Genomic DNA, 26843 nt, shown 5'->3' on the forward strand with positions numbered 1-26843 from the left:
CATTTGCTTCAACGTGGATGGAACTGGAGGGTATTATGCTGAGTGAAGTAAGTCAGTCGGTGAAGGACAAACATTATATGTTCTCATTCATTTGGGGAATATAAATAATAGTGAAAGGGAATATAAGGGAAGGGAGAAGAAATGTGTGGGAAATATCAGAAAGGGAGACAGAACGTAAAGACTGCTAACTCTGGGAAATGAACTAGGGGTGGTGGAAGGGGAGAAGGGCGGGGGGTGGGAGTGAATGGGTGACGGGCACTGGGGGTTATTCTGTATGTTAGTAAATTGAACACCAATAAAAAATAAACTAAAAAAAAAATAAAGAGGCTAGAGGACTTGGCCCAAATAATCACCAAACAATACCCACCATTTGTTCTTTTTATACTGGGATTAAGACAGTGCACTTATGTAGCGGCCTTCCTGCTCCAAGATGTCTAATTCTAAACAACTTAAACTTTTTAGCTATTATCAAAGTACTGTCAGATTCTGTTATAAAACTAAAGAGGTGGGACACTTTCAGACTTGAAGGAAAATATTTTTTAAATGAAAACAATGAAAATATTAACATCTGTCAAACCTGAACACTTCGAAGAAGGTCTGTAATAATTTCTGCAGCATGTTGACATCGGTCTGGAGGTCCTGTTATTTGTGCTATTCTATCAGGTGTTGTTCCATCATCTTCAAAACAAACAAATTGAAATTAGCACCAAATATGTCAAAAAAATAATTCCTACCAACACATAATTAAATATGTATGTACTCACCTGGCTTAAACTGAATTCGAACACCAGCATCATTTTGTATTTTTTTAATCATTTCTCCATTTCTTCCTATTACAATGCCAACAGCAAATCTTGGAATAGGGACCTTACACAAAGAAGACTAAGTATTAAACCATTTCCTGAAAGTTAATCTATCTCAAGTCACAGAAGTTTATACAGCACTGTGCTTTCATCAAATAGGGTACAAGATATATATTTTGTACTCTAAGGCGTAAGTTGTGGGGGTGTTCTGAGGGACAGGGAATACAATGTTAGAAAAGGCTATGTAACACAGAACAATAAAAACACATATATTTATGAATCAGTATACAACCATTTCTGAACGGGTATTTTTACTTACATCTATCCCTTCATTTCCTCCTATTCTTGACCCATACTCATTTCGAACTTCTCGGAAGCCACCTTGATCACGAATTAACTCTAACACCATTTCCTTGGCTTGCTGAAGTACAAACAAAAAAAAACACAAACCTTCCAATTTAGAAAGCATGTCTCAAAACATGTGCATGTTTTGCCCATTCTGCCCCCAAATCCTTCTATGTAAAATATAAACTTAAGTCTACCTGAACTTTGTATGGGTCTCCTGTAATCCTAAGAGGTTTGTCAGCACCAGTGTTCTGAGGCCCATCTTGAATCATAACCATTTTAACTCCAGCCCGCTCCTATTAATCACAAAAATCAAATTTATTAACTGAAAGGGAGTGGAAGGAAACTGGCTTCAAAACAGGTGAAAAGACAAAGCAATACCTGAAGTTGTTTAATAGTTTCTCCTCCCTTTCCAATAACTAATCCTGCCTTGCTAGCTGGAATCATGATTTCTTGAACTGCATTTCCCGGTCCATCACCATGGTGAAAGCCTGGAGCTGGTCTTCCTTTTTCAACAATCTGGTCCAGTAACCGTTTTGCTGATCTGTCAACACATTAGGAGTCAAACAGTAAGTTACAGCATATCCAAATAGAGAATACAAAACAATAAAATCAGGTACTTCTCCCATCCCAATTCAGGTTTAGGGGGAATAAAACTAATTTAACAATTTTAATTAAGAGAAAATGCCATCAGACAGAAAGAATGAAACTATGCAATAAATTTTCTAGATAAAATTTTCAGTATTTTTGAGAATAGCCCTAAATTTCCATGTAGCACTTTTTTCTTAAAAAAAAAAGGATTTATTAGAGAGAGTGTGTGTGTGTGCATGTGTATATGAGGGGGGGAAGGCAGAGGAAGAAGGAGTCTTTTATTAAGATTTTATTTATTTGAAAAAGAGTGAGAGTGAAAGCATGAGTGGAGTGAGGGGTAGATAGAGCAGCAGACTACCCAAGAGCTGGGAGCCTAACGTGAGACTCGACCCCCAGACTTCAGGATTATAACTTGAGCCGCAGGTTGATGCTTAACCGACTGAGCCATCAAGCGCCACCCCTCCTTTTCAAGAGTTACATATTTTAGAGAGAGAACGTGCAAGAGGGTGGGCCAGTGGGAGGAAGAATCCTGAACCAGACTCCCTGCTAAGCGTGGAGCCTAATGCAAGGGCTCAATCTTACCATTCCAGTGATCACGACCTGAGCTGAAATCAAGAGTTGTATGCGAGTTGTATGCTCAATTGACTGTGCTACCTGGGTGACCCAAGTAGCACTCTACTTCTAAAGTTACTTCAGAATTAAGCTATTTTGCCAATAATTGATGAATTCCCAATTTTAAAACATCACTTCAGTCACTTGCACATTAAAATTAATTAATTCAAAAATACTTATGACATGTCAACCACATACCAAGTACTTATTCTATATAATACACTAGTAACACTGAACAAAACAGACATGTTTCCTGCTGGTATAGCTTACTTTGATTAAATAACTAAAAACAGCATATTTGGTTAATTGCTATATACAAAATCAAAAGTATAAGGGGGATAGAATGTGTGTGAATAAAGGTATGCTACTTTATGCAAAGCACACATACGAGACCACTTACCGTTAAGGAGACCACATTCGAACTAAGATGTAACGGAAGAGGGGGAGTAACTATGAAAATATGAGTGAAAGTATCACAGAAAATGTTCCAGAGAAGAAAAAGACATTGCAAAGGACTCAAGTGAGAAGTATACTTGGTGTGCTGAAAGAACAAAAACTAAATGGGGCTTAAACAGTGTGTTCAGAGGAGTGGTTTAAAAAAAAAAAAAAAAAAAACAAGTGAGAAAGGTGGCAGGTGAGTTAGGCCTTTTACTCTAAGTGGTGAGGCATTAGAAGATGTGAGCAAAGTAATAATATGAAATGATTCACAATTTAAAAAGATCACCATGGCTATAGTATTTTAACAATAGACTACCACTGACAAGACTAAAAAGAATGGAAACACGTTGAAATATAGACAAACTGTGTCACAGACAAGGTGGTAGTAGTATAGAAGGTAGCAGGAAGAGGCTGGATTCCAAATAAAGTATGAAGAAAAATGACCAAAGAGTTGCCTATGAATAAACGAGGAATAAAAAAATAAAAGTATTTCTAAAAAAGTTTTATTTCAGAGAGAAGAGAGCACCCATGCACAGGGGTGGGGGGAATGGCAGAAGGAGGGATAGTCTCAAGCTGACTCTGCTCTGAGTACGGAGCCCTATCTCATGACCCTGAGCCAAGAGTTGAATGCTTAACCAATTGCACCATCCAGGTGCCCCAAGAAAAAGAAGAGTTGCCATACACTAAGATGAGTAAAAGACAAAGCAGGCTGAGAATGGGGTGGAAAACAATTATTGACAATCTAAAGTTTGAGATGTCTAGTAGACATTCAAGTGGAGACACTAAGTGAGCAGCTTGATAGGAATCTAGAATTTAGAAAAAGGAGGAAGATAAAATTTAGGACTATATAAAACTCACAATATATAAAACTATATACTAAATAAAGTTTAATATAGTAAATGAAGTCATCTAAGGAGTACACGGAGACAATACTGTAAAAGGATTGAATTTCATAGCACTTTCATTCTGAAAGGTCAGGAAGATAAAGCAGGACACCAAGACTGACCGAGAAAGAGCAGCCAGGGAGGTGGGTATCTCTAGGAAAGCCATTCACACTGTGTCAAACAATGCTGATGAGTGGAATAAAGCAAAGGCCATTGTGAACTTGGAAAGAGCGATTTCAGTGGAATGATGGGAATAAAAGTCAGATTCATATAAATTCAAGACAAAATGAAAACAGGCAAATGATATTACAAACGGTCACCTCTTTTAAGGAGTTTTCTTATGTAAGGAGGCAAAGAAAAAGAAATGTGAGGTTCAAGGACAGTTTTTGTCAAGATGGAAGGATTTTCAAACATATTTATATGTTGTTAGAAATGATCTAGAAAAATGGGAAAATTAATAGTGCAGGAGAAAATCAGTTCAACTGTAAGGGCAATGTCCTTCAACAGGAAAGAGGGGCTGGCTTCAGGCATAGGATTTCATACTTACTGGACAGATTCAGGTGTTCCAGTTAACATACAAGACCTTTCTGGAAGGCCACCACTATCTGCAATTAAAAACACACACACACAAAAAAAACAAACAAACAAAAAATCTTAGGTCAAGAGAAGACTGACAACATTATTTTCACTAGTGACTTAAAAAATTATACTAGTTTTCTAGTCACTTTGAAAACAGCAAGAGAATAACATTACCAGGAGCTATCTGTATTTTGCATCCAGATTCCTGTTGTATGCGTGAGATCTGTTCACCACCTCTGCCAATTACTAGTTAAAAAAAAAGAAAGAAAAGAAAAAAATTATTTGCTAAAAGACTATAAAGTATGTTTTGATTGTTTTCAAAAACTTTAGAAAGTAGGTGACTTACTAAATCCAACCATTCCATCTGGAACTTTGTATTCTTCTGTCATTACAGACCTGCTAACAAATAACAAAAACTAACATTTTCCTTCAAATACAGAGAATTTGTTTACATATAACAGGTAATCTGATAGATATTGAAGTCTAATGGCTTAAACCAGATTTTCAGGCACATATTCGTAGTCAAAATATACCTTGAGTAGTTCATGTCAAAATCTGAATTAAGGGGACACATATCAAATGAGGAGGGTATGGTAGATGAACAATCTGAAGAAATGAGCTACAGAGGGTTTGGGGTGGAGTTAAGGAACTGTTTTCTTAATCATTTTCATTCACTTTAATTCTTCTAATATGTAGCTAATTCTACTCATCCTTCCAAATTACAAATGTATATCCAAAGGAAGTGGAGGGAAATAAATATACCGGAAAAAAACAAACAAAAAACTGAAGACACATATTCACTATACACCAACTTGGTTGTATTTTTAGGGACAGTTCAACTAAAACTTGCAAATACTCTTTAAAAAGCATTTCACTATACCTTTGTTGCTGGTGCATCGGTGGTAACTGTGTTCCAAAAGCTACCAAAAAATCAAAAATAAAAATTAAAATTTAAGTTCACACATATTTAACAATCAATCATATCAATACTAAAATTTTTCCTGAACACACAGACACCACCTTTGAGAGTAAAATTTTATGCAGAATACTTAAATCAACATTGACAGTGGGCAAGAAAGTCAGTGAAATGGCAGGTATCATTAGCAATGAAACAAAGAAATTGTGCTTTCTTTGCAAGCTTAGGTTAAAATTTGGAATTATAAAATAAATTGGATATAAAAATAATTTAGTAAACAAACCTTATTAATATATACCTGGCCATAAATGAAGTGGGAGATTACGAAGACATTCTAAAATACTCATGGCTTTCAAATAACTCCAAAGACACCCAACAAAAACCAGGAACAAAACTCTGATACTAAAATTCAGTTACTTTAGCTTTTAACTCATTTAAAATACTTACAGTCATTCTGAGGAGCAACTTTCTTAGCATCTGGTTGATCTGCAAAATTAAGAGCCTTTTAACTTTTTGCCAATAAGTACAAATAAAAGACTTAGCTAACCCGTGCCCAAGCAAGAATAAATATCAATGTAAACACTTAATCAAAATAGCTGAGGATAACTTTATTATTTGAACCAAAAGTGCCAAAACTTATCCCAAACTCTTAGTAATCAATAGAAACATTACATTTCTTTCATTCTTTTCATGTTTAAAAGATGCACAGACATTTTTAAAAATTATTTTTCACTGTATCAAATCACTGACCTTTAAGTATGTTAAGCACTTTAGAATGATACAAGACAAAGTATTTAGGTCCATTACTAGCAAAATATCACATGCTAAAGGCTAATGATGCTTCCCACTGTAGAAACTGAAGACTGGAAGAAAAACAGAACCTATCAAAATGTGAAAATTTGACATATCAAAAGTTGAGTGTATCTGACAGTGACCACAAGGCTATGCAAAATAAATAAATAAAAAAATCACATTACAAGGCAATCTCAATCTAAACTATTCTATTGTTCCTAACCAAGCATTTCACAGCATACACTTCAGCAGAAAAACTCAAAGCAACTACATGACTACCTTCATCTACATCCTTTACACAGATGAATACAATGCATACCTTAGAATAGACAACCTACATCTGAAAGTACTACATTTTCCTCCCCCCTTCAAACTTAAATGATTAAACATCAGAATGTTGTGCAGCAAAAATTCAGACACATAATCCAAGAAATATTTGTGTCCATTTAAGAATCCACTGGTTTATTTCACGTTTACATACTAAACACAGGTAATAAATAAAAATTCCTGCCTTTAAAAGGAGAGGGCATTCCCTCCCAGTGTGTTGTACTGCTCGGACTTGTCCAAGAGCCATCTACACATAAAATAAAAAGAATACATTACATACAACATCTGAAGCATCATTAGCTCATTTTTTTGTATATTAAAACCTCACTATTAATGTGAAAGACACTTAAATAAAAGGAAACCAAGTACACCTGGTCAAAAGCTACAAATACATTCTATAGGCTCATTCAGAATCCTCCTTAAAAAAATATTAAATAAATAATAGGTCAAAAAAAAGTATCAAAGTTCATACATCAAATCTAAAACAAAAAAATACTTGCAGACTTCTAAGTTCAGAAGCTTCAACAATTACGTTTTTTTTTTAAATACAAAGCACTGTAAATCTGTTTTAAGCCACATTTTGAGTTAAACCTGAAACACAAAACAAGGTACTAAAACAAAAAAAGTAACATAAAAAAGGTATAACCTACAACACACTAGAGTAGCAAACTATAGCAACATCAACCTTTAAAGTGAAATCTGAAAATAGCAAAACAATGAAAACATAGTATATAAAGATTAATTCATGTATGATGAGAAAAACCAGTGAAATGTCTTCTAAACATTTTATAATTTTGTTCTTTTCAGTATATTAACAAGATGTCTGTGCAAACTGTCAATCTGGCACAATCCTAAAAGAGACAAAATGTTGTCTAAGGCAAAACTGGCTGATTGACTCAAAATTTTACCTACCTTGTCTAAGGTCTTTTTTTCCCCCCTTTCCTTCTGAGGCCAATATAAACCTTACAATTTTAGAAACCTTATTATAAAAGTAATGAATGCTTCAATAAAAGAACATTTGAAAAATACTGAAAAATCACCTTCACCTAAACCTGTGTATAAAACAATTAAAATACTTATGACTATAACTTACCTCCGTCTTCCAAAGGTCTTTTTTGTCCCCCATAACCATAGTCATTTGAATTCAGTGATGTACCAGCATCACCTCCAATTTTTGCTGCAATCTTAAAAAACAAAGGGACACCATCATTAACGATAAAATCATAACTACTATACACTATTCAGTGTTAAATTTCCTCATACATATATATATTAAACATACGTATACTATAAATAGAATTTGAAAGAAAAACAAAAATTGCAGATCAATGTTATTACTACCATGAATACCATTAATAACTTCAAAGAGTTAAAATAATCATTTGGAATTAAGCTTCTGATTTCTAAGAACAAATAAAGTAGTCAATCAGGAATCTTCAGAATCAACTGACCAAATAAATAGCTTTGAGGAAAATCTGGGTCCTAATTCTATCTTTTCCATGGCTCTCTCCCATCACTCTTCAAAAAACTGTGTGGTAGGTTTTGATTGCAAGAGAATGCAAACACCCTATGAGATTCTAAGGCTGTGTTTTCTAATAAGGTGGATGCTAGCCACACATGGTTACGGAGTACTTAAAAACTGGCCAGTCCGAATTGAAATGTATGTATTAGGATACTGAAAACTTGAATCAAACATAATGAATGGAAAGCATCTCAGTTTTTTTCACATTGCACACAAGTCAAAATGGTAATATTTTGGGTATGTTGCATTAAATAAGATATGGGACTTGCATTATATTTCTATCAGACAATCCTGTGCTATGGAAACATGGGAGGGTGGTGGGGGAAAAGCCTGGGAAGCTATATCTCTAAGAAAAGTCTCAGCTACAAAACCATAAATCATATATCATGGTTAAAGACTTTTTAGAGTAGGGCAAATAATCACTTGCGCTTAACTATAAACAACATTACGTAAAAAATTATAGCCTCAAGTCACAAGGTAGGACACAACCAGTGGATGTTTTCTCCATTTTTCTATGAAAGGAGAAATGAACTAATGTTGCTGAGTGCCAGCAATAGACTAAACTTCATACTATATATTTTACACTCATTTTGTCACTGAATCATCACAACAATCCTAGTAAGACAGAGATCCATTTTACAATAGAAAAAAATCTCAAGAGGTAACTTAACATGGGTTACATAGTAAGTCAGTGATGATGTCCCAATTTCTACATAGCTCAATGCTAATTACTACAAGGGAGTAGTCACCGAAGGTGAGTGATAGGTTCATTAGTGTTCATTATTCTGTTAATTTTATATCTGAAATTTTCCATGGTAAAAAATTACACAGAAAAATCAAACTTCTGGTGCCTAGAATTCCCCTAAAGGGATCCTGATATGGAACTAAACCAACTGTTCCATGCTTCATTATAATTACAAAACTGGAGAGGATAAGTATATTCAACAACTCGAGTCTTAAAAACCACTTACGAATCTATCACTTAAAATTGAATATATATACATATATATATATGTATATATATCAGTTCCCATATGCCAACTGTACTTCTTATGGTTTCTAGATTTCTCTCTTTCTTACAAAGCATATCAGGAGTAAATATTAAGATGCTTGACTTAAAAAAGGCTTTGGGAGTGGCACCTGATTGTCTCAGAAGAGCATGCAACTTTTGACCTCAGGGTCATGAGTTCGAGCCCCAAGTTGGGTGTAGAGATTACTTAAAAAAAGAAAAAAACTTAAAAAAGCTTTGGTCAATCTAACCTCCCGTAATCATCCTTTCACTTTCTCAAAAGCCTGTTTTGTGTCTGAGTATCTAACTAAAATCTTATTTTCTGAAAGGTTTCTTCATCACAGCTGAAAACAACTGCTTTTCCATCCTTAAGTTTTAAAAGGCCTAACATTTGGATTGTTCCTTAGAACTTAAATACACTGCCTGGCGTTGACTTTAGAAAGAATTTTAGGCCAGAGAAGATAGTAACTACTGATGATCGGAAAATGGTTTAAGCTGTGAATACCTTCTGCAGTTGGCTTTTACAAATGCTGCAGGAGTTTGCAGAGCAGCACTCCTTGAACTCCAAGGAACTTCTGCATTAGAGAAAGGATACTTACTTATACCTCCCTATTATTCACTGAATAGTTCTAGAACTATTCAAATGAAAATGAAATGTTGATACTTTGTTCACTCAGAAGAATTAACACCATTTCAAAAATTCAGAAACAATACAAAAACATTAGAGAAGAGCTCTTAATAAAAACATTAACCATTTTTATAACAATATTGTCCTCTCCTACAATAGAGAAACTAAAAAAAAAATCACAATCAAGCTTTGCTATCCTGTCACAAAATGTATAAACAGGCACCTGGGTTGCTCAGTCCGTTAAGCGTCTGCTTTCAACTCAGGTCTGAGGGTCAGTCCCAGGGTCTGAGGATAGAGCCCCGAGATGGGCATCCTACTGAACCTGGAGTCTGCTTGTCCCTCTCCCTCTGACCCTCACTGCTGCTCTGCTCCCCTCCCCCATATTTTCTAATAAATCAAACCCTACTCAAGCACTACTTTTCAGCAGAGATTAATGGTAACTGAAAAGTCAACAATTGTATTTTATAAAATTTTCATTGCATTCAAACAACATAATGCAGTCTGAATCACTTTTACAATCAAGGAAGAGATTTCAAGAATACATGAGAATTTAAAAACTAATAGCTGTTTAGAGGCTAAAGAATCAGGCCTGATATTCTTGTTTAATTTGTGCTCTACCAAATATGGATTCCTAGTTTGATTCACTTCTATCTTCCCATAATGTCAAGGGGAAAAAAAAGGTAGAAACATACATTTTGATTTTCCAATGTTTTGGAGACAGAACTGGTAAGTGGTTATTTAAGTGTGATCACCAAAGAATCCCAACCCCATCCTTTTGAGTTACAGCTTGAAATACACAAATATAAATCTCTAAAGTGTACCGGCTGGAAACCCTGAACTAGAGTAGCAATCTGGTGCCCCGGTGCTGAATTTAGCTCAGAGAGTATTTAAAAATCTGGAAATTTCACATTAAAAAAATAAGTCACTGGGATTCTCTGGAAAAATGATTGGGCCATTTGGTCTAAATTACCAGATGGCAAAGTGAGCTAGGTAGGGACCAGGGACCCTAATCACTTGTCCTGCATTAATGAAGAACTGTCCAGTTAAAAAAGCCAGTAGCATCTCTTTTAGTACTCGGTTCTCTGAGGGCAAGAAGCTGTTCTTAGACCTCTTCCTTCCAAGAACAGCATAACATGCTGGACAAAAAAAAGAAACTTAAGATTAGATGGGGATTTGGGAAATACAATCTGATGCTTTTAATATACTTTAGGTAAAAGTTCGGATATTAACCTAACTTGTTCTCTTGTTCCAAGTATTCCTCCCTGTATTCCATTTCTATCTCTCAGACAAGCAGCTACAACTGACATAAGCATCTTCAACTGTAATCAAAAGGGGAAATTCAACTCAAAAGCTAAATTTAAGCATCTCAGGCTAAAGATCAATTCTGAAAAAAATAAATAAATAAGTTATTACAGCAAGACATCTGTAAAGAATCATTATCATTACAGCAAAAACATTGAGGCAAGTGACCTATTGGCATAAAAAGAGTACAAGAAATCCAGCTTGAAGACAATTTCTATATTTAAAAAAGCCATCTAACACAATTGGGAAATTACAGCTTAGCCAAATAACGAGGTCCAGTTTTTAATTAAAGCATGGTAACCCAAAGTCTTTCAGAAGTTGTATCCAACTGTACTCACCTCTATTTCCACCCTCTTTCCCCCAACCAACATTATCCTCCAGCGACTTCATTTCCTGGGTTCCTGTCATTCCAAAAAACCCCATACCTTTGCACATGCTGCTTCTTTTTCCACTGCTCAAACTTTCACTCATTCTTTAATGCCTTGCTTAAAATATCAGTCCTTTGGCAGTTAAGCACCCCACTCTTTGGTGTTGTATACAGTGCCTGACTCACAGCTGGAACTCTATAAATGTTTACAGAATAAGTGGATAAATTAACGGTGCCGCTTTTGTCTACTCCTCTCTGAAAGTATTAATCAGATAGTACTATCCGTTTGCGTTTGGTTCCTTGACTACATTATCACTTCCTAGAAGGCAGAACTACAATTCACACAGTAAAAAGATCTCTTAGGACCTAAGTACAGTGTGTAGCACAGATTAATTCAATACACTGGTTGCACAAAAAATAATTCAGGTGAGTCTTCCAACCCAGTCTACTAAAAACCCGCTAACGGTTTCTACCACTATACAAATGTTTCGGTCGCTATTCTAAAAGCGTTCAGAAGTAATCAAATTCAGGCGAAAGAGTTGCACAATCGGTATTAATGGTGACTTTTTGTTGACTACATCTGATTATAACCAAGTACAGGCAAGTTACTTATAATGTGTTCCCATGATAAAAAAAAGCCAGCGCTTTTGTTACATTATTACAGATCTTATGCAGCTTTGACTCCAACGATCCTGTAATAGAACTGGACGGTGGGAAAAAAAAAAAAAAGTTAACGAAGTTACCTCCCAACGCACACAGAAAACAGACCACCAAATGAGTCTGACTGCCGTGGGCCTAACACTGTCCTCCAAATCTAGCCCCTAACAGGAGAAAATGTCGTAACGAAGAAAATAAAGTCGCTTTCCCTGCATACAATTCCAGGCATACCAACAACAGACATTTTAAGTCCCAGTCACTGTAAAGGACTATCTAAAAGTTCAAATCAAGAAGTCTTCGAATTTCCTGAAGTAAATCTTTTTTTTTTTTCCTTCTTTCTTTCTTTAAAAAAAAAAAAAAAACAGCTTCCGTTTAGGGAAGAACTGCCTTCGGGGCAAATGTACGCAACCTACGTAATACAAAGAGGTCTGGTCAGTTTACGACTCTGAAGTGAGAGGCAGATTCAAATTGAAACTTCGGGTATAATGGGCCCGAAGCCATTTTGAGAAATAAAGGGGCGAAAGGGCCGGTGGAGCCAACCCACTGACACGCAAACCCTGCCTGAGGACGGAGTCCACGTCGGGATCCCAGCGCCGCCTTACTAAGCCTCTTCCTGGTCGGCGTGAGCTTCACCTCGAGAGCCCCAACGGGCGGCAAGCTGGCAAGGCGGCTCTCCTGACACAATCCCCCCCGGCCATGGCTCCTGAGGGCAGACCCTAGTCCTCTCCCAGACTCATTGCCAGAACCTTCCGCGTTATTGTGTGAGAACTACGCGCGCTCGATCCCACGGAGGACGACGTTCGCTCTGAGGGGGGAAAAGAAAGAAAGAAAGAAAGGAAAAAAAAAAAAAGGAAACGCCAAGCTAACTCCTGAGAAGGCGGCGCGACTGCCGCAGAAGCGAGCGAGCGAGCGAGCCCGAGAGCCATCTGCGCGAAACGCGCGTCGCGGGTTCCAAGTGGCTTAAAACCCCAACGAGCACAAAACCCGAGTTCCAGGCGCCCAACTACCACCGGCGTGGGGAAGCACGAGTCTCGTCGCATTTCAGAGGCCGGAAGGGCACTTCTTCCCTCTTCCTCATGCGCCCAGAACTAGCGGCCTACTCAGCCGGCGGCCAATTACCGCGAGCGGTCGCGATCCCGCCGCGCGGACCGGACTTACCTGCCGTGCTCTCTGCAGCGCATCTTTGAACGCATCGTTAACGCCGCCGCCGCCGCCGCCGCCGCCTCCACCACCAGCTGAGCCAGAAGAAGGCGGAGGCACTGTTGAGTAGTCTGCCATGTCTACGCTACAGTGGCCGCTGCCGCTGCCTCGCAGAGACCTTCCCTCAGCCAACTGCTAAGAAAGAAAGAAAATGGCGGCCGTCGAGGCTGTATCACATTCTTGTGCGACCATCGTGCCGTAAAGGGGCGGAGACTGGAAGGAGAAAGTCTCGCGATGTTTTGAAGCAACGGACCGGTGTGGGTGCGTGTGTGTGGGAAGGTAGGGCTGGAAGGAAAAAAAAAAAAAAAAAAACCTAGGGAAAGTCAGAGGGATGTCGCGAGGCTTGTGTTTAAGGTCTCGCGAGACACGGGGTTTCTTTTGGCGCCTCCTCTACGCGTATTCTCTTGCCGCGGCCGTGCGGCTAGTACTTCCGGGGTGGCGCGGGAGGCACGCGCGGTGACCCTGCTTGCCGGAGTTTCCGAAGCTCGGAAGAAAAGAGTCGCTGTTTTTTATTGGTTGCGGCCTCGGGGAGGGACTGGGGGGTGAATTTTCCGCCGGGGGTCATTCTGTGTATCCGTGGGAAAGGGGGGTAACGTCGGCAGGCGTAAGGACGACGCGGCCGCGTCTGGAGAGCGCCGCGCCCGGGACGCCGCGCGGAGATGCTCGCGAAGCCGCCCTCCCGGCCCGGCGGCACCTCGACCTGACTCTCAGGGTAGCCGAGGGTCCCTGTGCCTTGCTTCTAGGTGGACAGGTGTGTTTTATCGCCAGGTGGGCATGAAGTCAGGCTGGAGGCCGCCTTATGCCTCGGGCTGATGTGGATGCTTCGTTGCGGTGTGGATGAGGCTGTGGAACGGAGACCGCCGTTTCCCTTCTTAAAAAACGTGATTGTTCCTAAAATCTCGTCACCACGCGTGGTAACCTAGTGTTGTGTGTGTCCGGGGGCCAGTTTAACGGAGGTCACCGTAGGATTAACAACAACATCCGTTTTCTTTATTTTTCTTTTTTTTCTTTCTTTCTTTTTTATTTCCCCCAACATCCGTTTTCTGGACTAAAATCGACTTTGTGTCTTTTTAAAAATAGTGTGCCCCAGCCCCGGGGCCCAGGAGAACCCTGTTTACCGTAGGACGCCGTTCCCGGTGGTCCTCCCGGGACTGACTTCCGGTACGTACTTCCGGTTCCCCTACTTCGGTTACCGAGTAGTTTGAGACCGTCCGGAGCGTTTGGTGGCAGGACCTTTACTGCTTTACTAGAAATCAGTAGTTGCAGACTCGTTGAGATGCTTTAGGCGTCGATCGAAGTGATGCCGCTCCACCCCCTCCCCCACCCCCAAAGCCTTTCTTTTTTGATAACAAAGACTGGAGTAAAACGAACTTTACCAACTCTGGCAATTTTGTGTTTGGTGACTCGGGTCGAAAAAAAAAATAGCACGTTTCCCATTGCGAGTGTTCGGGGTCTTTGGGGTGGACTGTCCACCAGTGAAACCCTTCCTACCATCTTAGCCATCTACAGCTTCCATTATCTATCTCCTTAGATTTGGAGGGGGGCGGATTCGTATTAAAGCAGTAAATGTATTGGACTACGGATGGAAAGAGAACTGGCTAAAAAAAGAGAAAAAAAAGACTAAAAGCATGGTTGGGGCGTATTGCTGGACAAAAATTTTTTCAGTTGTGTTTTGAGAAAGTCTGTCCAACAAATGATACTTGTTGATCAATTGGTTTTTCGCATTTTATCAATTAGACCTCTACCAGTCAGTCCTGACCAATGCAGAGTTGACCACAGAGTGATAGAATTTACTTCTCCACACAAATTAGCTTTATTTCAGACAACTTTAGTTGTCTCTAAATAATGAAAGGAAAAAATAAATTTAAAAAAAATAGTGAAAGGAAGGATCTTCGTCTGTAGTTTATTTGTAGGCTCTCCTGGAACCAGGGTGGGAACCAGGGTGGGAAGGATCTTCGTCTGTAGTTTATTTGTAGGCTCTCCTGGAACCAGGGTGGGAACCAAACCAGGGATTGGTTTAGGTCAGGATTTCTTGACTTCAACACTATCGACACGTTTAACCAGGTGATTCTTTGTGCTGTAATAGGTTTAGCAGCATCCTTAGCCTCTACCTAGATGCCAGTAACATAACACCCCCTCCCCCCACATACCACCACACGCTCAATTGTGACAGCCGGAAATGTCTCCAGACTTGGCTGATGTCCCCTGGTAGGCAAAATCATCCCACCTTAACCACTGGTCATCAGCTTTCATTCCTGCCCCTTCCTCTCCATTGGAAAGACCCATTTACCATACTTTCGTGGTAATGTTGCAAATTCTATTAATTTCCATTTAAACTCTGCCCAAGTTATCATCACTTCAATCTTGGATTATAATAGTGTTCTACTTGATTTTTCTGCTTCTACTCTTAAATCTCCACGATTTGCTTTTTCAAAGTATGAAGTTATAGGTAATAGACACGCAAGGTCTCAAAAGTAACAAGCACCTGTTACCAGTACTTTTGAAGCTCAAGCCTCTACCTGATTGTATAACAATTGTTTATTCATATAGCAGCTTGAATGATTTATTTAAAACAAATCAGATCATCTCACCTTTGTCTTCTTACTGCACTTTTTTTTTTTTAAGATTTATTTATTTCAGAGAGAGTGTGCGCATGGTGCAGGTTGGGATAAGGGCAGAGGGAGAAGGAGAGAGACGGCTCCCTACTGACTGGGGAGCCCAACACTAGGCTGGGTTGGATCTCACGACCCTGAGATCATGATGTGAGCTGGAGCCAAGAGTCAAACACTTAACCCACTTAACCAACTGAGACACCCAGGTGCCCCAAGTATTGCCCTGTAAATCCTATCTCCTGAAGTGGTGTAGGGGTTCCCTAAGATTGGACCACTGTCTCTAAACACTCCTCTCTCATTCTTCACTCACCTTGCTGTCCAAGATACTTTCTGCCTTTGGGATTTTATATTTGCTCTTTCTTCTTTCTGGCCTGGATGCTCTTAAAGACTTTCACACGGATGATAGATGTGTCCTCATCATTTGAGGCTCAGTTCAAATGTCACCTCATTAGGCCATCTCTGACCTCTAGTTGTGGCATTCTGCAATACCTGCAAATGTTTATAGCATTTATCTGAAATTATGTTCTATGTATTTGTTTATTGCTTCTTTTCCTTTAGAATATAAACTGGAGAACCAGGACTGCCTACCATTGACTAGTCCCTAATGCATAATCTGCGTTCTAGATGTTTGTTGAATGGATGCATATTGAAAAAAATCTGCCTCTACGTTTGAGTTGGTTTTGTGAACTTGGGCAAGTAGCTTAGTGTCTGTCTGAGATTTCTCATCTATGTTAGTGATAATAACTTGCTTTACTCTCCTCAAATGAGGTATCTGAGAGCTCTTTAGAAACCAGAAAGTACTGTGCAAATGGAAACTAGTTTTAAATGTGTAATTTGGCTTCTGGCATTTTATAATTAAAAAAGGATAACCTATGTACATATTTTGGATTGCAGCTATGTTCAAATCTTAGGTTTGATAAATCCAGGATCCATGAGTGGCTCAGCAGTTGAGTATCTGCCTTGGGCTCAGGGTGTGATCCCAGGGTCCGGATCAAGTCCCACATCAGGCTCCCCTCAGAAGCCTGCTTCTCCCTCTGCCTGTGTCTCTGCCTCTCTCTGTGTCTCTCATGAATGAATAAATAAAACCTTAAAAAAAAAAAAAAACAGGATCCTGCAAGAGCAACTGAATTGTGGGAAAACCAACCAGTGACTTTTGATTAGGCTATGTGAGTTCTCAGTCCATTTGATCTTCTCAAAGCCATTTGTACTTTGCTGGTTACTGTAGATAATTTCATTGTAATTGATGAAATCAGGCTTTTCTTGGCTATATTCCCTTTTGCAATATAAATTTTCTTAAAAGTGGATGTATCATAGCTAATGGTCTAAAATTGGCTAATTGTGCTTTGAGAGATTGGCTGAATATTTGGCTGGATTATATTTTATAGATTCTTACCACAGAAATTAATATTTCATATTGCATCCTGAGGATGAAGCTAAAGTCAGTGTTTTTGAACTTCCAGAAGTCTAGCATGGAGCATCTAGATTTACCAAATAACAGAGTGAAAAGATTAGCAAATGTAATAAATGTGGGGTTATTAAATGTACCGGCAAGTTTTCTTCATTTACCTTCTGATTTATTGTTTACCAAATGACTGTGATTTTTTTCTTTGCACTTTTCACTTTTGGATGTGTTAAATCTATGAAATATAATAGACTCTTATTTTTAACCTGGAGAAAAATAGTCCATTATGGCTTTTTTTTCCTCCTCCTAATCCATTATGGCTTTTTAACGGGCTTTTTTTTTTTTTTTTTTTTTAAGATTTATTTATTTGAGAGAGGTTGGGGGGAGGAGAGTGAGCGAAAGAAGAGAGAAGAGAGAGTCCCAAACAGACTGGTGTGTGCATAGCCCAACAAGGGGTTCGATCTCAAAAAAAAAAAAAAAAAGTTCAATCTCATCACCTTGAGATCGTGACCTAAGCTGAAACCAAGAGTGGGATGCATAACTGACTGTGCCACCCAGGCACCCCTTAACAGGCATTTTAGAATGACAAAATTGTACAGGCTTCCTGGCTCAACTTTATACCAATCACCTACCTCCTAACCAGTCTTAGCCAAAAGGATCTCATAACTTCATGCTATACTCTGTGTCATTTAAACCAGGCCAGTATTTCCTCAGTACACAGTCACAACAGATTCAGGTTAGATTTGAGGAGGAAAGTGGCCACTTCAAATTAAAGTAAATGGTCCAGGATATTGTTAGGGTATTTGATCATTAGGTTGGTTATTGGTTTAATGACCTTTACATCCCTTCTGAGTTTCTAGAATTCTATTTCAGACTAAGGTGTGAATGGAAGCAGAATATGTTAACATTTTAGAGGACAAAGTTATTAACACAAATTAACTTTGGAGTATTTTGGAGGACGACATTTTGACCAGTGTCTGAAACTGGAGGCAGCCTTAGATATGGAAAGGATTCTGGACTTGGTCCAAGAGGACCTGCATTCAAGTATAATCAATATGCTCTTTGGTAATCACACAACTTCTTCCTGTTACCAGCATACCAAAGAGAGGGCATTTTAATCTGTTTCTGAAAAATAGCCAATAGTAAGAGATAATAAAAAGTCTAATATTTTTACACTGTAATTTCTGTTTTCCCTTTTGGAAGCTACAATACTATCATCTCACTCTTCAGTTGTTTGAAATTTCTCTGATTTGGTTGCCAAATTTGTTAATGTACCCTGGTTGAAGGGCTGTAAGAAGACTGAAAAATACTAGGGTATTGCTCAATATCATTGATTTGCCCTAAATCCAGCCTTTTATCATCCTTGTCATTGTCCTTTATCCATAACTACAGAGCTCCCTTTCTGTCCGGTACACTTCCCACCTCTTTTATTTTACTGTTGCCTGGTAATTTCCATTTTTCCAGAAAGCTTGTCCAGAACTCTAAAATTTAGGGATTCCTATTTGTTGTCATGTACTACATCATGGCAATAATAGCATAATATCACTTATTGTTTGTTTGGAGTTAACCACCAAATTGTAAAGTCTGTGACGATAGGGGCTGTGTCTTTCTCTGTGTCTTCACTGCATAGCACATTCATAGCAATAGCTAATAGTGGCTAGTGCTCCATACTGGGTTTTGCCTATATTTTATTACCTAAGTGCTTTACCTGTGTTTAATTCATTTATTCTTACAATGGCTCTAAGAGGTGCTATTAAAATCTCTATTTTCTGGGATATAGGTAAGTTAACTAATATGCCCAAGGTCACACTTGATCTTAGCCAAAAGGCTGAGAAGCGATGCCCAAGGTCATGTGTCCATGTCAGTGATCTGAACCCAAGCAACCTGAGTTGAATCAAGCAGAATCTATAAAAAGTCAAGTAATGAAATGTATCTCTTTGTAATATCTGTGATGTGGTTTACAACTTAGCATTTCTTACTTGGATTTTAAAATACTTGCATTTTTATCAAGATACATGCCAAAGTTCTTCGTAAGAAGGCAGTTTTTAATGTAAGGTAACAAAAATATTACATACAAAATTAAAGAACCCTTGTGTCGTATAATATGAAAGAAGTTTGTTTTTCTGTGTTAATTGCATTGGCTGGATTAGTAACATGCCTTACTAAAGTATATATAGGATGTGATGTGTGTGTGAGAGAGAGCGTAAATGTGGTAAATATATTTGGTATGATTAGTGTTATTTTTCAAATGTATTTTCAGGGGGCTTTTGGGTTTGTAATACACATCACTAACGTAATTGTAAGCCTCTTCAAGAAAAGAATAGGATTGGACAGCCCCGGTGGCTTAGCGGTTTAGCGCCGCCTTCAGCCCAGGGTGTGATCCTGGAGACCTGGGATCGAGTCCCACGTTGGGCTCCCTGCATAGAGCCTGCTTCTCCCTCTGCCTGTGTCTTTGTCTCTCTCTCTGTCATTCTCTGTGTCTCTAATAAATAAATAAAATCTTTAAAAAGACAAAAAGAATAGGATTGCTTAATTTTTGTTTTTCCTCTGTATCATCATACAACATCTATTATAGTATTTATGCTGGTTGCATATTGGTTTCCTTTATAAAATAGCCCACCTCCCAAAAGAAACATACCAAGAGTTTTTAAATCAGTCTTCTGAAAATTAAAAGTAAAATTTTTTACAGACAAGGGTTCTTTGTGAAATAAATTTTCTTTGCCCTTCAGTGAAGGCAGAAGGTATATATGGGGGAAGAGGGAGGGGCTTGCTTAGGTGCCATTCCTAACATTACTAGATTCTTCAAATTTAATGAGAGAAGGACCATTCTTACTGTATTGTACACAAGGCCTCTTTGAATATATATTGCATTTGGCTGGTTGCTCACATTTGTTGGCAACCTGCATATAAGCAGGATCTGTCCTTTGACCAGGATCATGGGAGATACAGCATAGTGTCATAGAATATATAGGAAATTGGATATCAGTATTTAATGAAAAAATTTTAGAGCTGCCTGCCCTTACTGATAAGCCATAACTCTCTCAAGCTTCCCCTTACTATAGGAATAATGCTAAGTTGAAAATATGATATTCTTGACAGCATCTGTCTCAAAAAACTGGCCTTTACCTCTCAGTTCCTTCCTGAGTGATTTCAGTTAATTCTATAGCATACATTCCAATAATTTATAATAAAAGTGGTATATAATGATGCGGAATATAATATATAATGAAACTACAGAATATATGTAATATATATGATTTAATAATTTTTAAAAAGATTTTATTTATTCATGAGAGACAGAAGCAGAGACACAGGAAGAGGGAGAAGCAGGCTCCATGCAGGGAGCCTGACGTGGGACTCGATCCTGGGTCTCCAGGATCACGCCCTGGGCTGAAGGTGGCACTATACGGTGGAGCCACCCGGCTGCCCTGATATAATCATTTTTTTAGGCCTGTGAAAGTTCAAAAAATTTTTAATTCCAGTATATTAACATACAGTGTTATATAAGTTTTCTTAATTTACTCTGATTTAGTCCTGTATTTATTCCCTAGATGTATTTCCAAACCTATCTCCAAGACTCCTTTTGTGTGTTGCCTCAAAACCAGAATGTCGGGGTGTCTGGGTGGCCCATTCTGCTCTGGGTGGCTGCCTTCAGCTCAGGTCATGATTGAGCCCAGAGTCCTACATCATTGACCCAGCTCCCTACTCAGCAGGGAGCCTGCTGGAGCTCTCCTCCTTACTCATGCTCGTTATCTCCCTCTTCTCTCTCTTTCTCAAATAAGTAAAATCCTTTTTTTTTTTTTTTTTAAATTTTTTTAAGATTTTATTTATTCATGACAGACACACAGAGAGAGGCAGAGACACGGAGAGAGAAGCAGGCTCTCCACAAGGAGCCTGATGTGGGACTTGATCCTGGATCCTGGGATCATGCCCTGGGCCAAAGGCAGACGCTCAACCGCTGAGCCACCTAGGTGTCCCTTTTCTTTTTTTTTTTTTTTTTTTTTAATTATTTACGATAGACACAGAGAGAGAGGCAGAGACACAGGCAGAGAGAGAAGCAGGCTCCATGCCAGGAGCCCAATGTGGGACTCGATCCCAGGTCTCCAGGATAGCGCCCTGGGCCAAAGGCAGGCGCCAAACCGCTGAGCCACCCAGGGATCCCCATAAAGTCCTTTTATAAAAAGGACACAAGGGGGCAGCCTGGGTGGCTCAGTGGTTTAGCACCGCCTTCAGCCCAGGGCCTGATCCTGGAGACCCGGGATTGAGTCCCACGTCGGGCTCCCTGGATGGAGCCTGCTTCTCCCTCTGCCTGTGCCTCTTCCTCTCTCTGTGTGTCTCTCATGAATAAATAAGTAAAATTTAAAAATAAAAAAGCACAGGGATCCCTGGGTGGCGCAGCGGTTTGGCGCCTGCCTTTGGCCCAGGGCGCGATCCTGGAGACTCGGGATCGAGTCCCACATTGGGCTCCCGGCATGGAGCCTGCTTCTCCCTCTGCCTGTGTCTCTGCCTCTCTCTCTCTCTCTCTCTCTCTCTCTCTCTGTGTGACTATCATGAATAAATAAAAATTTAAAAATAAATAAAACAAAATATCTAAAATAAATTTATATTTTTACTGTTATTTTCCCCTTATTTTATAGTCAAAACATGTTTATTTTTTCTCTCCGTGCTTAAATCATGTATTTATATGTCAGTTCCTTTCACTTCTGTTACAGTTATCTTTTACATTAAACTTTTAGCCAAATGAAGGTCAAAATTAAAAATCATCTTTTAATGATTTAATGATGACCTTAACCTGACTAACCAGTTCCATTGATCTTTTACTTAATTCAGTGCATTGGTTACAGGGAACTTTTTTAAGATATTAAAACTGAGCCTCAATTCCCTTTCCCAGAGACTGATTTAATTGGTCTATATCTGTATGTGTAACAACTTCCTAGGTTGATACTTAAAAGTTCAACCCACATTTGAGAACCACTGAAATATAACTGAAGCCTACGTGCTCCATCAGACTTTTGCTAATTTTTGATGCCTTATAGTTTGTTCTCTAGTTGTTACGGGCATATAGTCTGGAGAACTCAAGACCTAGAAGCATTTCCTGTTTTTGAACTCTATCAATTTTCTCTTGATCTAGGGGATCCCTGGGTGGCTCAGTGGTTTAGCGCCTGCCTTCATCCCAGGGTGGGATCCTGGAGTCCTAGGCCCGAGTCCCACATCGGGCTCCCTGCGTGGAGCCTGCTTCTCCCTCTGCCTGTGTCTCTGCCTCTCTTTCTGTCTCTCATAAATAAATAAAAATCTTTAAAAAAAATTTATCTAGGCTAGGGCAGTGTTTCTTAAGGGTATGTTTGAGAAACCCCGTGCATTATCTGGGGTATTTTTTAAAAATGTAGATACTTGGGTCCCACCTGCACCGAATGAAACATGTTTTTAGGAAATCTTATTTTAAAAAAACAGGCTTCTTAGTTGATTCTTAGGCTTATCAGTTTGAAAACTGCCCTCTTTTGCAAAAAAGTTTAATAAATGCAGAATTTAGCTTAAATTTTGTTTGTCCAGCCAGACTAGTACATGTTCTGAAAACAGAGATCTTGTTCTCTCCCCTTTTTTCTCTCTGTATAAGAGAGCTGGTTGAGGACTGGATCTTACTCTTTGGTTTGCCCAGTATGGTGTAGTGCTTTTATGTTGGTAAAACCTTTTGTTGTTGTTGTTTTCCTAAAGTCTTAATATAAAATTGAATTGTTATAGTTAACACTTCCCAGCAAAAGCAGAGTTCAAATTATTAAATATGTGAATGTATGAATATTGACTTTTGAGACTATAAAGCATGGAAGAGAAGTTTCACTCAACTTTTCTTAGAATAGCAGACTTGGAAAGACCTTGAAGATCATCTCGTCTGTTTGTCATTTTATGATGGAGTTAATTATGACCCAGATTGCATGAGAGCCATGCAGATTAATTACAGAGCCAAGACTAAACTCCTAATCCAGTGCTCTTTATTTCATCAAAGAACGGAAGCAGCAGTGATTGGGTTAAGTTTCAGTTGGAGGTTTTTTGCTTCTTAGGTACAAGGGGAAAAAGAATCTGCAGAACCAAAAACATCTTGATTTTTGTAATCAGGACATTTACCTTTACTTAACATTTATGTTTTGAAATAGATTACTGAAAGGATTTTTGCCAATGAAATCCTTAACTGAAGATGGGTGGGTATGAGATGTAAAGCCCACTTGGCATACAGTTTTGTTGTTGTTTTTTAGTGGAACTTTGCTTCTCTGTCCTGACATTTCCATGTCTCTATTTATAGCAGTGATCTCTTTGGAATTTGCCTTCTGATTCTGTTTGTTCTTTTATGTTGCTTCATATTAACTGATATTCTCACTTCATTTTTGTTAAAATATATTTGAAAGGACTTGCAAATGAAAAGAAGGAATTAAAATTTTTAAAAGAAACATCTGAAATTGTTATTTTTCTGTGATTTACCATAATCATTGTTCATAATAGGTCATCTAATTGTAGTACCTACTGATGCAAATACTAATTTTTCGAGATAGAATGGTAATTTATTTTTGAAATTTAAAATCATATGAAGCCTACAATAAATTTTGTTTATCCAGGACAGATAATACTATTAGATTCTTAACAACCCTGTTCTTTAAGGATGTACTTGATGTAGGTGAAGACCAAGAGATTTTTTTTGAGCCTTTAAAATGGTAAACTCCTTAAGGAACTGTTTTATTTACCTTTGTGATTAACATAATACCTGTAATCCAGTAGGTGCTTATTTATTCAATTCAACAAAAATACTGGCCATTGTTCCAGATGCTGGAGATACAATAAATAAACAAAATAGACAAATATGCTTACCCTCATGAAGTTTATCCGGGGGAGTGAATGTTGAATGAAACCATGAATCACTGTGAAGACTCCCACCTTTGTTTTCAGATCTTTGCATCAGTCTAAAAAAGAATAATCAAGGGGGATCCCTGGGTGGTTCAGACGTATAGCGCCTGCCTTTGGCCCAGGGTGTGGTCCTAGATTCCTGGGATCAAGTCCCACGTTGGGCTCCCTGCATGGAGCCTTCTTCCTCTGCCTGTATCTCTGCCTCTCTCTCTCTGTGTGTCTCTTGTGAGTAAATAAATTTTTTAAATCTTAAAAAAAAAAAAAAAAAAGAATCAGGAGTTATGAGTTCGAGCCCCATGTTGGGTGTAGAGATTACTTAAAAATAAAATCTTTAAAATATAATCTGTAGTTTATTAAGCAATGGGTTGAAGAGTTGGAATGGAAAAAAGAAAACTTGATCAGATCATTAATTAAACATTTACTTCCTAGTGTGCATATGTTATGAAATATTTGAAATAGTCACATAGTTGCCATTTATTGTCATTCTGATTTTCATTCACTTGTGTTCTGTTTCCAACTTTTGAGTAAAGGCCTCAGTTGCCAGCCAAGCCACAACCAGGGAACTTCATCTCAAATCATAACACTACTGAATGCTGCTGACTATGCTGGCCAGAAACTCCATATCCACTAAAGTTCTAGTTGTTTGTTTATTGTCTCTTCTTCACACCAGAGCATGAACTCCACAGAGCATCTTGTGGATTTTGGTTAGCACTGAATCCCAAGTAAATAAAATAATGTGCCACATAGTAAGTGTTTGTTAGTAAATATTAAGCAATCAGTCCCTGAGCACTCAAAATGCAGTTAATTCCCCCACATCGGTACAACCTACATCTAGTCTTCAATTACTCAAAAAATAAAAATCTTCAATTCTAATATTCTCTCAAGAAGAGGTTTTTTCACTTTATCTTATTTATTAATATATTCTATTTTTCTGACATTTCCCTTTTTTTGAATCTCTATTACTTCCTGACCTTAGTTCGCTAGTCACTTCAAGAATTCCAACTCCCATTCCCATCTTTCAATAGTGCCTACTCTAAATCCACAACTCTTAATCACTTAAAATAGACATTGGATTTAAATGAGCTTCAGTTCACCATTTGTTACTTAAGTGCTAGGTTATTTAACCTTGCCAGGTTTAACCTTTTTGAGTTTCAGTTTGTTCATTTGTATCTAAATCTGTTTTATTTTTAAATTAAATTTTATGCCCAATGTGGGGCTCAGACTCCCAATCCCAAGATCAAGGGTCACATGCTCTACTGACTGAGCCATCCAGGCTCCCCCTGAGTTTCAATTTGTTGTTTGATACCCTAAGCATGGCTATGAAAATTAAAAATGAGATATTTTAACCAGATGCTATTTCCTATAAGTAATGAAAACCCATATTAAATAATAAATTTTAAAAAATCCAGGCATAGAGTGGTCGCCCTAGGCCTGGTTGATTTAGCAGCTCAGCAATGAGATACCCATTTTTTTTTCATCTTTGTCCTCTGCCATCCTCAGCATGTGGCTTAATGCTCCTAATGATTGCATAAGGGTTGCCATGGTTCCCAGTGTTACGCAGTCATAACTAAAGTGGAAGAAGAAAGTTTTTCTTTTAAAGCAAGGAAACCTTTCTACTACTCTCTTCCCCTGGATGCCAATCGGACTAACCTTGTGGTGACCAAAGCTGAATCACAGGCTTACTCTAGCAAGTAACATACTTGGTTTTGAATAATTAAGATTCATCTCCTGGGGATAAGGGAGAGGCCCCCACCTTCCTAGGAAAGTTTTTATTACTACTGCATTTGTGAATCTTAGGACTCTGGCCATGGACCTCCCCCCCCCCCGCCCCCCATCTACATTCACTCTAGTATAATCTCCTTTAGCCTCAAGATTTTAAGATCACCTCTACTCCTAATTTTTTATCTTCTGTCTGGACTGTGTCTTATGAATAGTAGACTCATATCCAACTGCCTTTTAGATACTACCATTTGTAAGTTTAATAAGCATCTTAAACTCGGTACATCCAATATTGAACTCCCCAATTCCCCACCCCTCAGCTCTTCTATGCTCCTATATTAGTCAACAGCAATTTTGTTCTTCCAGTTTTCTGAAGCTTAAAAACCTCGTAGTTACTGATTTCTCTCACATTCCACATCTGATTCATTAGGAAGCCCTATTGACTCTACCTTTAAAATGAATTAATATCTCCACTGCTACATTATTGTCCAAACCACCTGAATTATTGCAATACATTCTTACTGGTCTTCCATCATTGCCTACCATCCTTTCCTACTCTTAATATAGAAACCAAGCAACCTGTCATTCTGAATAAAACTCCAATGGCTTCTCATCTTCCCCCCCCAAATACAAGTCAAAGCCTTTTAGTGGCCTACAAGACTCTACACCACCTAGCCACTTATTTCTCTGACTGTCCCCCACCCCATCATTCTGACACAGCTGTACCTTGAAGTTGCCTAATATTCTCTCACCTCTTTTTATAGTTGATTTTTCCCTCTATCTGTTATCAACCCCCACATATATACATAGTTTTCTCCCTTTCCTCTTTCAAGTCACTGAACAAATGTCATTTTCTCTGTGAAGCCACTTCTCACCCCATCTAAAATTTTAATTTTAATTTTCCTTAGCATTTTTAAAATATTTTATTTATTCATGAGAGACACATAGAGGCAGAGACACAGGCAGAGGGAGAAGCAGGCTTCTCGCAGGGAGCCCCAATGCAGGACTCCTCCCAGGAGGGATCACCCTGAGCTCGAGGCAGACGCTCAACCACTGAGCCACCCAGATGTCCCTTTCTTTAGCATTCTTATTTTCTTTTTTTTTTTTTTTTTAATTTTTATTTATTTATGATAGTCACAGAGAGAGAGAGAGAGGCAGAGACACAGGCAGAGGGAGAAGCAGGCTCCATGCACCGGGAGCCTGACGTGGGATTCGATCCAGGGTCTCCAGGATCACGCCCTGGGCCA

General features: G+C 38.6%; 2 protein-coding genes and 1 long non-coding RNA gene across 50 annotated transcripts in view; 1 reads left to right on the forward strand and 2 right to left on the reverse strand.

The window, feature by feature from the left end:
- FUBP1 (far upstream element binding protein 1) overlaps positions 1 to 13279 on the reverse strand; it is a 40167-nt gene extending 26888 nt beyond the window's left edge. For 22 of the 36 annotated variants that reach the window (XR_012034878.1, XR_012034867.1, XR_012034876.1 and 19 more), the window contains exons 1-13: positions 12931 to 13277; positions 7381 to 7471; positions 6472 to 6534; positions 5616 to 5654; positions 5133 to 5172; positions 4599 to 4651; positions 4427 to 4498; positions 4221 to 4278; positions 1530 to 1692; positions 1346 to 1444; positions 1123 to 1224; positions 765 to 867; positions 578 to 678 (exon numbers count right to left, since the gene is read on the reverse strand). Coding sequence is in view for 24 of the 36 variants with exons in the window: in XM_072834144.1 (XP_072690245.1) it covers positions 578 to 678; positions 765 to 867; positions 1123 to 1224; positions 1346 to 1444; positions 1530 to 1692; positions 4221 to 4278; positions 4427 to 4498; positions 4599 to 4651; positions 5133 to 5172; positions 5616 to 5654; positions 6472 to 6534; positions 7381 to 7471; positions 12931 to 13050 (1104 nt within the window). In the remaining 12 variants the exon portion in view is untranslated. Of the gene's footprint in view, positions 1 to 577; positions 679 to 764; positions 868 to 1122; positions 1225 to 1345; positions 1445 to 1529; positions 1693 to 4220; positions 4279 to 4426; positions 4499 to 4598; positions 4652 to 5132; positions 5173 to 5615; positions 5655 to 6471; positions 6535 to 7380; positions 7472 to 12930 lie in introns of all 36 variants that reach the window. The other 14 variants (XR_012034880.1, XM_072834155.1, XM_072834156.1 and 11 more) reach the window with 3 other exon arrangements.
- DNAJB4 (DnaJ heat shock protein family (Hsp40) member B4) overlaps positions 10037 to 26843 on the forward strand; it is a 47484-nt gene continuing 30677 nt past the window's right edge. Inside the window, exons 1-2 of one of the 12 annotated variants that reach the window (XM_072834176.1) lie at positions 13443 to 13723; positions 14053 to 14133. The gene's annotated coding sequence lies outside the window, so the exon portion shown is untranslated. Of the gene's footprint in view, positions 13252 to 13442; positions 13741 to 14052; positions 14134 to 25423; positions 25569 to 26843 lie in introns of those variants that run through there. The other 11 variants (XM_072834179.1, XM_072834181.1, XM_072834185.1 and 8 more) reach the window with 11 other exon arrangements.
- On the reverse strand, positions 18456 to 25404 carry LOC140637824 (uncharacterized). 2 transcript variants are annotated; one of them, XR_012034882.1, is made up of 3 exons: positions 25341 to 25404; positions 23842 to 23933; positions 18456 to 19486 (listed from the first exon to the last, which is right to left on the reverse strand). It is a non-coding gene; the product is annotated as an uncharacterized lncRNA (long non-coding RNA). The 2 variants fall into 2 exon arrangements; XR_012034883.1 differs by having other exon boundaries at positions 23842 to 24125; positions 25341 to 25403.

Source organism: Canis lupus, chromosome 8 (assembly GCF_048164855.1).
Source record: "Canis lupus baileyi chromosome 8, mCanLup2.hap1, whole genome shotgun sequence".
Lineage (NCBI taxonomy): Eukaryota > Metazoa > Chordata > Mammalia > Carnivora > Canidae > Canis > Canis lupus.